This window comes from Lepidochelys kempii, chromosome 3, assembly GCF_965140285.1.
Source record: "Lepidochelys kempii isolate rLepKem1 chromosome 3, rLepKem1.hap1, whole genome shotgun sequence".
Taxonomy (NCBI): domain Eukaryota; kingdom Metazoa; phylum Chordata; order Testudines; family Cheloniidae; genus Lepidochelys; species Lepidochelys kempii.
Genome location: NC_136382.1, coordinates 47,087,031 through 47,099,534, shown reverse-complemented (window position 1 = coordinate 47,099,534; position 12,504 = coordinate 47,087,031). Strand labels below are relative to the sequence as shown.

The 12,504-nt window shown below is 43.5% G+C and overlaps 1 protein-coding gene across 1 annotated transcript in view; it reads right to left on the bottom strand.

The window, feature by feature from the left end:
- LOC140908768 (uncharacterized) overlaps window positions 1–9,997 on the bottom strand; it is a 39,699-nt gene extending 29,702 nt beyond the window's left edge. The window contains exon 1 of the mRNA XM_078851959.1: window positions 9,920–9,997. Within this exon, the coding sequence (XP_078708085.1) occupies window positions 9,920–9,997 (78 nt within the window). The remainder of the gene's footprint in view (window positions 1–9,919) is intronic.
- Between the last annotated feature and the right edge of the window lie 2,507 nt (window positions 9,998–12,504).

Sequence of the window (12,504 nt, the reverse complement as noted above, 5' to 3'; positions counted from 1 at the left end):
GAATGTATACATGAGTCACAGAGAAAAATGTAAAATAAAATAAGTGTGTGTGCATGCGCAGACATACATACGTACTCGTCAATGAGGTAAAGAGATGGAGGACAGTTCTAGACAAGGGAAACTTCAGGAAAGGCTACCTCAAGAACACTCCATCCTCAACAAATGGTTGCACTCACGCTGTTTAACCAGATCTTGGTTTAAGAAATGGTTTTCTTCATATTGCTTTTTTGTTTTTTAATGCAGCATCATTGCTATATGAGGCTCTGCACATACACAAATTATTGGTGTCAGCACAACTGATATTACAATCTGTTTTATATATAATATAGCAGCTGGTGACAATAAAAGTCCTAGGGAGGGAACATAGGAAGACAAGGATTACAATGCTGAAAGATCATGCAATATGTTTGTAGTCCTCTTGGGATTTTGTCTGCTTGTTTTTTGTTATTATAGTTGAAGAGACTAGGTACCATGCAACAACAGTAGTTCAGTGCAAGATGTATGACAAAATTACAGAACTCTTTCACAGACTTTTCTAATAGATCGTAATACACTAAAAATTAAACATACATTTTCCATTACTATATTCCAGTATGGTCACTTTGCCTCTAAAAGAAATTAGTTGTTAAAGGGTGCACTCAAAATAATTTTATGCTTAAAAACTCCCCAACCCCTGACCCTTTAATAGTAAAACAGCAAGGATTTCTGGATATTCTAAATCATGTAAGGTCAAAGTATTCTGCTTTGCAGAGCTGGAGAGCCAGTTCACTAATGAATGGAGTTTGAAAGAGCCACAAACAATCAGGTTTGCATTAGTGGCCCCCATTCCTGACAGCTTGGTAGATAGGAGAAAGGATTCTCTGTTGCATTTATTTCATCACTCTCCTTGGATGCCAGACAGCACGGGGACTGCTCCTGTGATCACCACTCTGCTTATTCTTTTTGAGATTAGGTCGGAAGATCAGAACTCTGATCAGACACATGGATTACATGAAAGAGCCACCATGAGGTTCTAGAACTGCAGGTAGGATATCACCAGTACAGGAGGTTATAGAGGTTTCAGAGTAACAGCTGTGTTAGTCTGTATTCGCAAAAAGAAAAGGAGTACTTGTGGCACCTTAAAGACTAACCAGTTTATTTGAGCATAAACTTTCGTGAGCTACAGCTCACTTCATCGGATGCATACTGTGGAAAATACAGAAGATGTTTGTTTTTATACACACAAATCATGAAAAAATGGGTGTTTATCACTACAAAAGGTTTTCTCTCCCCCCACCCCACTCTTCTGCTGCTAATAGCTTATCTAAAGTGATCACTCTCCTTACAATGTGTATGATAATCAAGGTGGGCCATTTCCAGCACAAATCCAGGGTTTAACAAGAACATCTGAGGAAGGGGGAGAAGGGGGTTAGGAAAACAAGGGGAAATAGGCTTGAATAGAGACTGGGAGTGGCTAAGTCATTATGCAAGGTAACCTAAGTTAATTGCATCCAATTTGCAAATGAATTCCAATTCACCAGTCTCTCGCTGGAGTCTGGATTTGAAGTTTTTCTGTTGTAATATCGCGACTTTCATGTCTGTAATCGCGTGACCAGGGAGATTGAAGTGTTCTCCGACTGGTTTATGAATGTTATAATTCTTGACATCTGATTTGTGTCCAACCGCATTTGCTCCAACCCCTCAGACAGAGACAAACACCTACAAGATCTCTAACAAGCATTCTTACAACTACAATACCCACCTGCGGAAGTGAAGAAACAGATTGACAGAGCCAGAAGAGTTCCCAGAAGTCACCTACTACAGGACAGGCCTAACAAAGAAAATAACAGAACGCCACTAGCCGTCACCTTCAGCCCCCAGCTAAAACCATTCCAGCGCATTATCAAGGATCTACAACCTACCCTGAAGGATGACCCAACACTCTCACAAATCTTGGGAAACAGGCCAGTCTTTGCCTACAGACAGCCCCCCAACCTGAAGCGAATACTCACCAGCAACCACATACCACACAACAGAACCACTAACCCAGGAACCTATCCTTGCAACAAAGCCCGTTGCCAACTGTGCCCACATATCTATTCAGGGGACACCATCACAGGGCCTAATAACATCAGCCACACTATCAGAGGCTCGTTCACCTGCACATCTACCAATATGATATATGCAATCATGTGCCAGCAATGTCCCTCTGCCACGTACATTGGTCAAACTGGACAGTCTCTATGTAAAAGAATGAATGGACACAAATCAGATGTCAAGAATTATAACATTCATAAACCAGTCGCAGAACACTTCAATCTCTCTGGTCACGCGATTACAGACATGAAAGTTGCAATATTACAACAGAAAAACTTCAAATCCAGACTCCAGCGAGAGACTGCTGAATTGGAATTCATTTGCAAATTGGATACAATTAACTTAGGCTTGATTACAGACTGGGAGTGGCTAAGTCATTATGCAAGGTAACCTATTTCCCCTTGTTTTCCTAACCCTCCCCCTTCCTCAGACGTTCTTGTTAAACCCTGGATTTGTGCTGGAAATGGCCCACCTTGATTATCATACACATTGTAAGGAGAGTGATCACTTTAGATAAGCTATTACCAGCAGGAGAGTGGGGTGGGGGGAGAGAAAACCTTTTGTAGTGATAAACACCCATTTTTTCATGATTTGTGTGTATAAAAACAAACATCTTCTGTATTTTCCACAGTATGCATCCGATGAAGTGAGCTGTAGCTCACGAAAGCTTATGCTCAAATAAACTGGTTAGTCTCTAAGGTGCCACAAGTACTCCTTTTCTTTTTGAGGTTATAGAGGTTATTTTTTAAAATATTAGAAATTGGACTCAGCCGCAGTTTAATTATGGATTTGAACTTCCCCAACAAAAAGGGTGTTAGGACATAGGGATTGGACCTCTGTCTGCTTTGCATCTGAGACCATTAGAAAGCAAGCAGACAGCGTTGATAGTAAAAATAAACACAGGTGTAGGTCTCTGATCCCATTTAAAAGCTGAACGGCAGCTCCTTAAACACACACACAATGTTGAAAACACTTTTTCAGCATGACCAGAAAAAGTCCATTTTCCCAAATGAGTGCAAGTTGAAAGATGTAAACAGAGAATATTATGACTGAATGTGGAGAGGTCTCAGTCAGTTACAAAAAGAGAGAGCTTCATTTCCCCCTCACTGCTGGGGGTGCTGCTGTCACACACATATGGAAAGTGAGTAGGTTGTCCTCGATACAGGTTAAATTTCAATCTGTAACTTGGAAGGGAAGATAAGCCTGGAAGATGTAAGTGCAAGGTAGTCTGCGTTCCCTATTTGTATTTTCTTCTTTGGTACAATAAGTTTCATAGCATCAGTTTTTTAGGTTGAACTTTATGCTCAGGCCATAAATGGTGATAAATAAGGGAATTGGGGGCAAAAGCACATTAGGAATTCAGGATCTTTTTCACATTCATAAGCTTTTTCATCACCGGGGATCTTTTGCATATGCAAAATATGCATAAATAATTTAATTCCACCTTAAGCAGTTTTTTTCTATACACACACATTTAGGATCGCTAAGGTTGAGCTACACGGGCAGTTCCAGAGAAAAAGAGCTCACCGTTCTATCAGGACTGTGCAATGTTCCCTCATGATCGATCACCAGAATGCGTTGCAAAGAGCCACAAAGTAAAACATAGCCAATGAAATCTTTGTGCCGGTGTGCTGATGTGAATGCAAGCCTTAACTTCTTCATCGCTTTTTATAAATCACTCCTCTTCCATAAAAGTTTTCAATGCAAAAATAGATCAATAAATAAATAATGCAGAGATGTAGGTCATGAACCTGAGTACAGTAAGAATGGAGGGTGCTGCATGGAGAACAGGGAGTGTTCAGCATCTTGCAGGCTCAAAACCCAAAGACTGCAAGCTCCCTGGAGCACAGAACCATGTCTTTCTCCACATTGTACAAAACCAAGCATACAACCGGAGTACACAATGCTGTCCATTCTTAGTTATACTAATGACATGCATCCAGAAAAGATGCATCAAGATGTCTCTTGATGGTGTTGTATTATAATTGAATATTCGTTAGCACTTGAATCTTTCAACAGCCCCCATTTATTGACCGAATAGAATATATGTCTTTCTCTGAGACAGAGCCACCTGTTGGCACAATACTAGCATTAATACAGCAATTTTTGCTTTCCAAGCATTTTACAAACAATAGCTAACTTTATGACACCCAGGTAAGATAATCATTCACATCCCTATTTTACACAGAGAAGAAACTCTGGCACACCCAGGTGAAATGGCAAACCTAATGTGCCTAATATCAAATATGAATTTAAGTGCCTAACTTTTAGACCATAACCTTTGAAATTTTTGAAATAATCCAAGAGTAGAATTGGATACCCTGGTTCCTAATTTTGTATTCAGAACTTTTTAAAGAAGCGTTTTTAAAATAGCAAAGATATTTTGCTTATGGAATATAGTTCCGTTCAGGAAATTTAAAATAAATTATTGAAACAAACATTTTTCTCATATCCATCAAAGTTTATTTCATTACAATGCACATAAATACAGTTCCCATTGCATGCCCTTCATCAGCATGTGCACACCACGTTGACGTACAAAACTGCTTTTCTACTTAATGAACAAGAAACAGGTTAGGTGATCCTCCTTTCCCCTGCAGAGGCTCTTAATCTCTGCCTCCTACCCTGTGCTGTCTTCATATGCAATCTCTAAGGATAAGATTATGTCACTGAGGTCATGGAAGTCACAAATTCTGTGACTTCCAGAGACCTCCGTAACATTTTTCGCCTCAGCCGTTGCGGCCAGTGGGTGGGTGGGGACTCAGAGCGCCGAGCTGCCGTGGGCATTGGTGGGGACCTGGGACTCCCACCTACTGCCCCGGAGCGCCAAGCCACTGTGGGAAGCAGGTACTGCTTCCCTCCCACCTGGCTCTCATCCCTCTTCCCTTGGGCTTCAGTCATTCCCCATCAGCCCCCCCACCCCATTTTTAGTAAAAGTCACAGACAGGTCATGGGCTTTAGTGAATCTTTATTTATTGCCCAGGACCAATCCTTGACTTTAACTGAAAATAACTCTCAAAATCTTAACTTTAGCAATCCATATGGAACAGTATTTTTTGTCACACCCTTGTGTGTTAAGAGGACAAGCTATCCTCATGAGGGCACAAATAAAATGGTGTGCAGATATTAAAAAAAAATCTCTTTAATAAATCCTCTATAGGAATGAGTTTTCCACAGGCAAAAAGGTTTGCAAGTACCACATATCGCTATAAATCATCCATGCAAAACAACAAAAAAATCCTAATCAATTACTCAAAAGAGAAGAATGGCTGATCTACTCATTTACATTTTAAGATTAAAGAGAAACAATCTTCATAGCAGTAGGCTAATTACATTGTATTTTGACTTGCAGAAGGAATGTTAACATGGCAGAATTTTCAGATGTGTAGAACTTGCAAAATGAAGCACATTTTGTTATCCATAACCTAGCTCATAAAGCCCAAATTTCACATTCCAACCTGCTTGTTCCCTATTTTTAAAATAAGTTTATTTATATTTTAAAATATTTTTTAAAAATTGTGAAAATATGGTACTGGTTTTAGTTTTGCAAGGTGTTTTCCTAGAGTAGACTTCCTTGCCATTTTATGTATGCAGTGCATGTAGCATTCTAACCAACCAAAAAGGATTGTACATTAATATAGCTCTTTTAAAGAGAGAAAGATTTCAAAGTGCTTTACAATCAAACAGATTTTTTTTAAAAGTGCACAAATCTCTTAACCTGAACAGCACACACATCAACATTACTAAATCCACCAATATTCTCAGGTACAGGAAGAGGCTATTTCCAACAGATACTGAAGTTTCACGAGGTAGGCAGAATGTAATCACTCAAACTGGAATTTTGATTAGGCTCACAGGGTTAATGCTCCTACACTTACAAAAAAACAACAACCCAAAATGGCCACAAGATCATTAATCACCACAGATGATCAAGACTTCCAGGTTGGCATCTCATCCAGAAGATGGCAAACACCAACAGTGTTTTGCTCCCTACCCCATGGCTCAGCATCCAGCATCAGAAAGTCCTTCGGTTCTGATTAAGGCGACAGCCACACCAATTCTACGGGTACCTTAGAGCTTATTGACTCAGTTTTTGCACCTATTTCAGTAAACGAATAGATGAACTGAAAATCTCCTATTGTGGATGCAGTTATACCAGCATAAAGGTGGTGTTTATCCTAAAGATGTTTATGCCAGTCTAATTGAGTCCACATTCTAGACTAGAGTTGCCCTGATTTAGTTATATCGGTGCAAAAGCTATGTGTAGACTAATGATCAGATCCTAAAAAATAAAAAAAGTGCTGAAACACTTCCAGTAGTCACTCGTAGGCAACAGAACCAAAAGTACCAGAGGCTAGAATGTAAAAAAGGCCGGAACGGAGTTCTGTGATTACTCAAGCCCTGGTGTAGACCAGCCCATAGGGTTCCCTGAGTACCCTCCTATCAAAGTGGCAATGCAGCCTAATCAGACCTAGGTTGTGAGATGTGAAAGAATCATAGCACAAGATGGTATCGTTATTGGCTTGGTTCACATCAACCAGCCACACTAAGAACTGCAGGAAATGATTCACCCAACTCCGGTAAACATTAATATCTCCCTTTTTGCGATGGAAGAATGGAGGCAGAGAAGTTCAATGCTTTGCCCTTAGGGACAAAACAAGTTAATGGTAGAGATGGGAACAGAACAGGAGAGTGCAGATTTCTAGTCGTCTGCTTTACTAGTAGAGAACACTCCCCATGACTGTTCAAATACTATGGTGAGGAGCCTAATAAAGGACAGCCCCAAAATAACAGCTGTTGTACTCTCATGTTGTAGGAAAGAGTAGCCTTAACTGAACATGTACATCCACAGTATTCCACTTACAGAACATGGCATCAAAGCTTACATATGTTGCCTGACCCTTTTTAAGGTTAATAATGTTTGAATTAATGGCCAATTCATCTGACTGTGATAAGGTTCTTCCTCCAGAATTGGGCTACACAGAACACACACTACGGAGTTCACTATTTTGTGGGGAATTTCGGGGTGGATGACAAAGACTACACTGAAAGCAAAGTAAAACCTTAGGTATCTTTACAAAAATAATGGATAAAGCTAGAAAAGACCCAAGCCACATAACCTCAGTGTTGTATTATCTCTATCTTGTTTTTCTGTGGTATCATTCTATGCATAAGCTCTTAGAATTACATACTCACACCCTTTGTTGAGGACCGAGTGGTAGGAGACAAAAGGACCAGCACTGTCTTTGGCATGCCACAGTGTCCAATGGTCCAAGTTCCTCAATGAGTTGAAGAGTCAAACAGTAGAAAGAGCAGCCAGCAATGGAAAAAACCCAGGAAAGATCAAGCCCCAGTCCACATGGTGACTGTCCTGTTATAGGGCCCGAGCATCATCTTCTCATGCTCAGTCCTCCATGCCCATACTTAGCCTTTTCACCCACATAATACTGAGGTGTACTTATTCTATAGTAGGTTAGCATATTGATACGCGTAACTGCCATATCAGCTCCTGATCATACCCATCGCTCTTTACTTAAGTGGATTTGCAGTTATTACTTCCATGTTCCTTGCGGTAGCACTTACTGAAACATGCTAACTCCTACCATTGAGCAAGCTCTTCTTAGTTCCCAAAATCTAAAGGTAACCACTAATCTATGCCAAGGGTTATGGCCAATTTAACCACACTTATACTAACTTATGCTTCAGCTAATATCTTACAGGAAACAGACCTGTAGGTTTCTTGTGTTATGGCTGAATATAATGAAAGCAGCTAAATATAATGAAGGCCAGGCAGTGAATATAATAGGCAAGCTTGCCCTATAGCTACACACAAAAAATCTCACAGTGCATCCGTGAGATCACAGCTGTGAAAATACAACCACACTTTGCACTACAAATACCTCAAGTGGTTGAAAAAAATCTGTTATTGTACAAAGACCACAGAAAATATACTATTGAGAAATGTAGAATGCATTTGGTGCTCACACATGGGTCTACTGAACTTAATAGGTTGAGCCTAACAAACTCCTTACCCCTATGACTACACATGAGCAGAATGGCAGTATTGAAATGTTAATATTAATCCACACCGCCATCTTGGTCAATTGGTCTCGTTAAAAGTTGGTATGGCAATCCCCATTTTTTCAGTTCTCTGTGTGTGTGTGTGTGTGTGTGTGTGTGTCACATGGGCTAAAGCCCACTTCATCAGATGCATGCAGTGGAAAATACAGTAGGAAGATATAGATATGCATGCTGCATGCATCTGATGAAGTGGGCTTTACCCATGAAAACTTACGCTCAAATAAATTTGTTAGTCTCTAAGGTGCCACAAGTACTCCTCGTTCTTTCTGCTGATACAGACTAACACGGCTACCACTCTGAAACCTGGTTTTCCTTAGTTATGTATTCAGCTAATTTATGATAGAGGAAAACAACTGTTACAGGCACTAGTGTAAGAAATTAGACCCAGCATCAACTTGGTTTTCCTTTCTATTAAATGTAAATAATACTTACCAGCTATACTTTACAGTGGTGGTGTTAGGAGAAAAACACTATGTAAAGGGATGGCCATTGAACAGTTAGCATTTGCTATCTCCTATTTAAAGCACAGATTGTTCTCAGACAAGTGTAGTCACTTAGCAAATGCTGACTTTGTAATGGTGTCACTGTAATTCTTATTAGCTCCAGGTTCTATGAGACTGGTTTCTGCCAATCATGTCATCTCTTATGATATAAAACAGTTTGTGGACCCAGTGTCCATAAATTCAAGCAGACTTTTGCCATTTCTTAACTGTTTTGAAAGGCAAATTACTACGAAGGAAAAGCAGTAAGTTTTCAAATCACCATTTACAGCAGCTCTTGTATCATCAGCCACACTGTAGGCAGCTGTAACATAGCATTCACTAGCCCAGACACTCTGCCGACTCTGCTACCTTTCCAAACGTCCTCATCCCTAATAGTCTACATTGCTGCACTCTGTGGTGTGGTAAAATCCCAACCTGCTGCACAAAAGGTTTTAACAGGGCCCCTAACAAGACAACAGTTCCATTAGAAATTTTACCTTCCAGGGTAACAAACATGTCTAATACTCTTGCAGCCATGCCCTGGATTCTCACTAATGAAAGATTAGGAAAAGCCAGGCTGTCAGTAAACATTCAAGGAGATAGACAAAGTGAGACCAGAGTCCTAACTGCAGCCTAAAATTACATTCCCTTCCACAGTGACTTCACTCTGGAGACAACGTCCAAGTGATTTGGAGTAAGTCTACACTGCAATGTAAGCCCAGGGTTTGTGGGACTTGAACCACAGGCTCAGTGTTTGTCAGCCCAGGCTTGAGCAGCGACACTGAGTATGCAGGCTGCTACCCACAACCTGTAATAAAAATTGCATTGGGTCATAAACTGGAAATCCCTCCCATTAGTATATTAACAACAGACGGAGTCAGAAACTTACCAGGCTCTGGGGCTGCTTCTGCAGTGGTTTCTGCTGCCGGCAGGCTGCCTCAGGGATAGTGTCATAAAACAGCTCCTTCCTCAAGTATGGACCTGGGTTATGCTACAGCTTCTGTGGAGGCAAAGCCTCTTAGTGGACTGGCATGACCACCAAAGTCACTTCACTAGCCTGATCCAGCAGCTGCCTACTCTCCCTCCAGTACTATATTAGAGTCAGGGTCAGAAGGTCACCATCCTGGCTGATCAGGCTACCATGAACCACTCTTGGCTCAGTGCTCAGCGTAGTGCCCAGCAGTAGCCAAAGTTCTCAAAAAAGAGGCTGGATGATGACAAGTTCCTAGAGTGATGGTTCTCATTCCTGGCTTTCTATTAGCTGCTCTTGAGCCACTTACTCTGGTCCCCAATGCTGCCAATTTATCCACGATTTCTTGGTACACGTCATTTTTGGTACACTTACTGACGTTGAACATCTTGCTTTGCCTCATACCAGAGATTTATCAGAATCTGACTGCGGTCCCACGCCCAGGTAGTAGCATGCTTGGCAAAGGACTTCTTGTCTGGGGCCATAGCTAATGCAGGAAACGGTTCATTCTGTTTGTAGCTCAGTGGTCAGAATAAAATGGAAGGGTTAAGCACCAAGCTGCTGTACTCAGTGATGAGCTGCCAAAATCTTAACTGGTTCCCTCCTCACCCCACGAGGGGGTTGTGGCCCACCCCTGCCCCCCGGGACTCCTGACCCATTCAACCCCCTGCATTCCTCAATGCCGCCCCCCCCCCCGGGACCCCCGCCCCATCCACCCCCCTCCCCGTCCCCTGACTTCCCCCAGAACCGGGAAGGAGGGTCTCGTGGGCCACCGGATGCCCACTGCGCCACGCCCTTAAGAGCCAGAGGGACCTGCCGGGGGGGTGAGGTGGGGAGTCCTGGCGTTGTTTACTTGGGGCAGCTCCCAGGAAGCATCCGGCAGGTCCCTCTGGCTCCTAGGGGCTTGGTAGCGCAGCTGAGGGCAGGAATGGCCTCTCCCCCCACTGATCACATCCAAAGTGGCACCTTAGGCACCGACTCCGTGGGTGCTCTGCGGCTGGAGCACCCACAGGAAATATTTGGTAGGTGCAGAGCCCCCACTGGCAGCTCCCCGTCCCGCGCCCGACCCCAGCTCATCTCCGCTCTGCCTCCGCCCCGAATACGCCGCCCTGCTCTGCTTCTCCGCCCCGGCTTCCCACGAATCAGCTGTTCACACAGGAAGCCTGAAAGGGCTGAGAAGCAGGCAGCGGCTTCGCGCTCAGGCCCAGGGAGGCGGAGGCAAGCTGGGGCGGGGAGCGGTTCTCCTGCAAGCCCCCCCCAGGGTTACCTGCTGCGGCACCGGCAGCCCACCTCACGCCCCCCCACCCCAGCTCACCTCCACTCTACCTCTGCCTCCCTGGGCCTGAGCACAAAGCTGCCACTTGCTTCTCAGCCCTCCCCAGCTTCCCGCGCGAAGAGCTGATCCAGCCCTGGAGCACCCACAGAGTTCATGCCTAAGGCGCCACTTTTGGCCGGTTGTTAAATTTAGAAGCCCTTTTAGAAAGGGCTTCTAAATTTAACAACCGGTTCCAGCGAACCGGTGCGAACCAGCTCCAGCTCACCACTGACTGTACTTGATTGCTTCTGTTTCCTAGGAGTTGATTGGCTATTCTTGGGATAGAAAGGAAAGGAAAGGAACAGTGGCCCATGGGATAGTATTGGTGGACTCTCAGGACTTGAGTCCGGGGAGACTGACCCAAACTGCATTCACACTGCAAAACAAATGAGAGTCCAACAGAACCTGGCTTGGATTCACCCCCAGATCCTAGGGGCTGGGTTATGCCAACTTATTGGCCTGAGTCAGACAGATTTGTGTGTAGATGGAAGGGAGTTTGGCGTGAGCCTGAACCTTTGAAGGAGTGTCGGACAAGACCCAAATTACAGCCCAACGTTTTCTTTTACGCTAGTAACATCTGCTGGGAGAGCAATACAGCGGTGCACAGACAATCCAGGAAGTTTTTGGAAAGTGTTGGGGACAACTTCCTGGTGCAAGTGCTGGAGGAACCAACGAGGGGCCGTGCTCCTCTTGACTTGCTGCTCACAAACAGGGAAGAATTGGTAGGGGAAGTAGAAGTGGGTGGCAACCTGGGCAGCAGTGACCATGAGATGGTCGAGTTCAGGATCCTGACAAAAGGAAGAAAGGAGCAGCAGAATACGGACACTGGACTTCAGAAAAGCAGACTTTGACTCCCTCAGGGAACTGATGGGCAGGATCCCCTGGGAGACTAATATGAGGAGGAAAGGAATCCAGGAGAGCTGGCTGTATTTTAAAGAAGCCTTATTAAGGGCACAGGAACAAACCATCCCGATGTGCAGAAAAAATAGAAAATATGGCAGGCAACGAGCTTGGCTTAACAGAGAAATCTTCGGTGAGCTTAAAACACAAAAAGGAAGTTTACGAGAAGTGGAAATTTGAACAGATGACTAGGGAGGAGTATAAAAATGTTGCTTGAGCATGCAGGGGTGAAATCAGGAAGGCCAAAGCACAACTGGAGTTGCAGCTAGCAAGGGATGTGAAGGGTAACAAGAAGGGTTTCTACAGATATGTTAGCAACAAGAAGGCTGTCAGGGAAAAGTATGGGACCCTTACTGAATGGGGGAGGCAACCTAGTGACAGATGAATGGGGTTCCAAAGAGGATGGCTCTAGACTGTTCTCAATGGTAGCAGATGACAGAACGAGGAGTAATGGTCCCAAGTTGCAGTGGGGGAGGTTTAGATTGGATATTAGGAAAAACTTTTTCACTGGAATGTGTTACCTAGGGAGGTGGTAGAATCTCCTTCCTTAGAGGTTTTTAAGGTCAGGCTTGACAAAGCCCTGGCTGGGATGATTTAACTGGGAATTGGTCCTGCTTCGAGCAGGGGGTTGGACTTCAGGGGTCCCTTCCAACCCTGATATTCTATGATTCTATGACGTG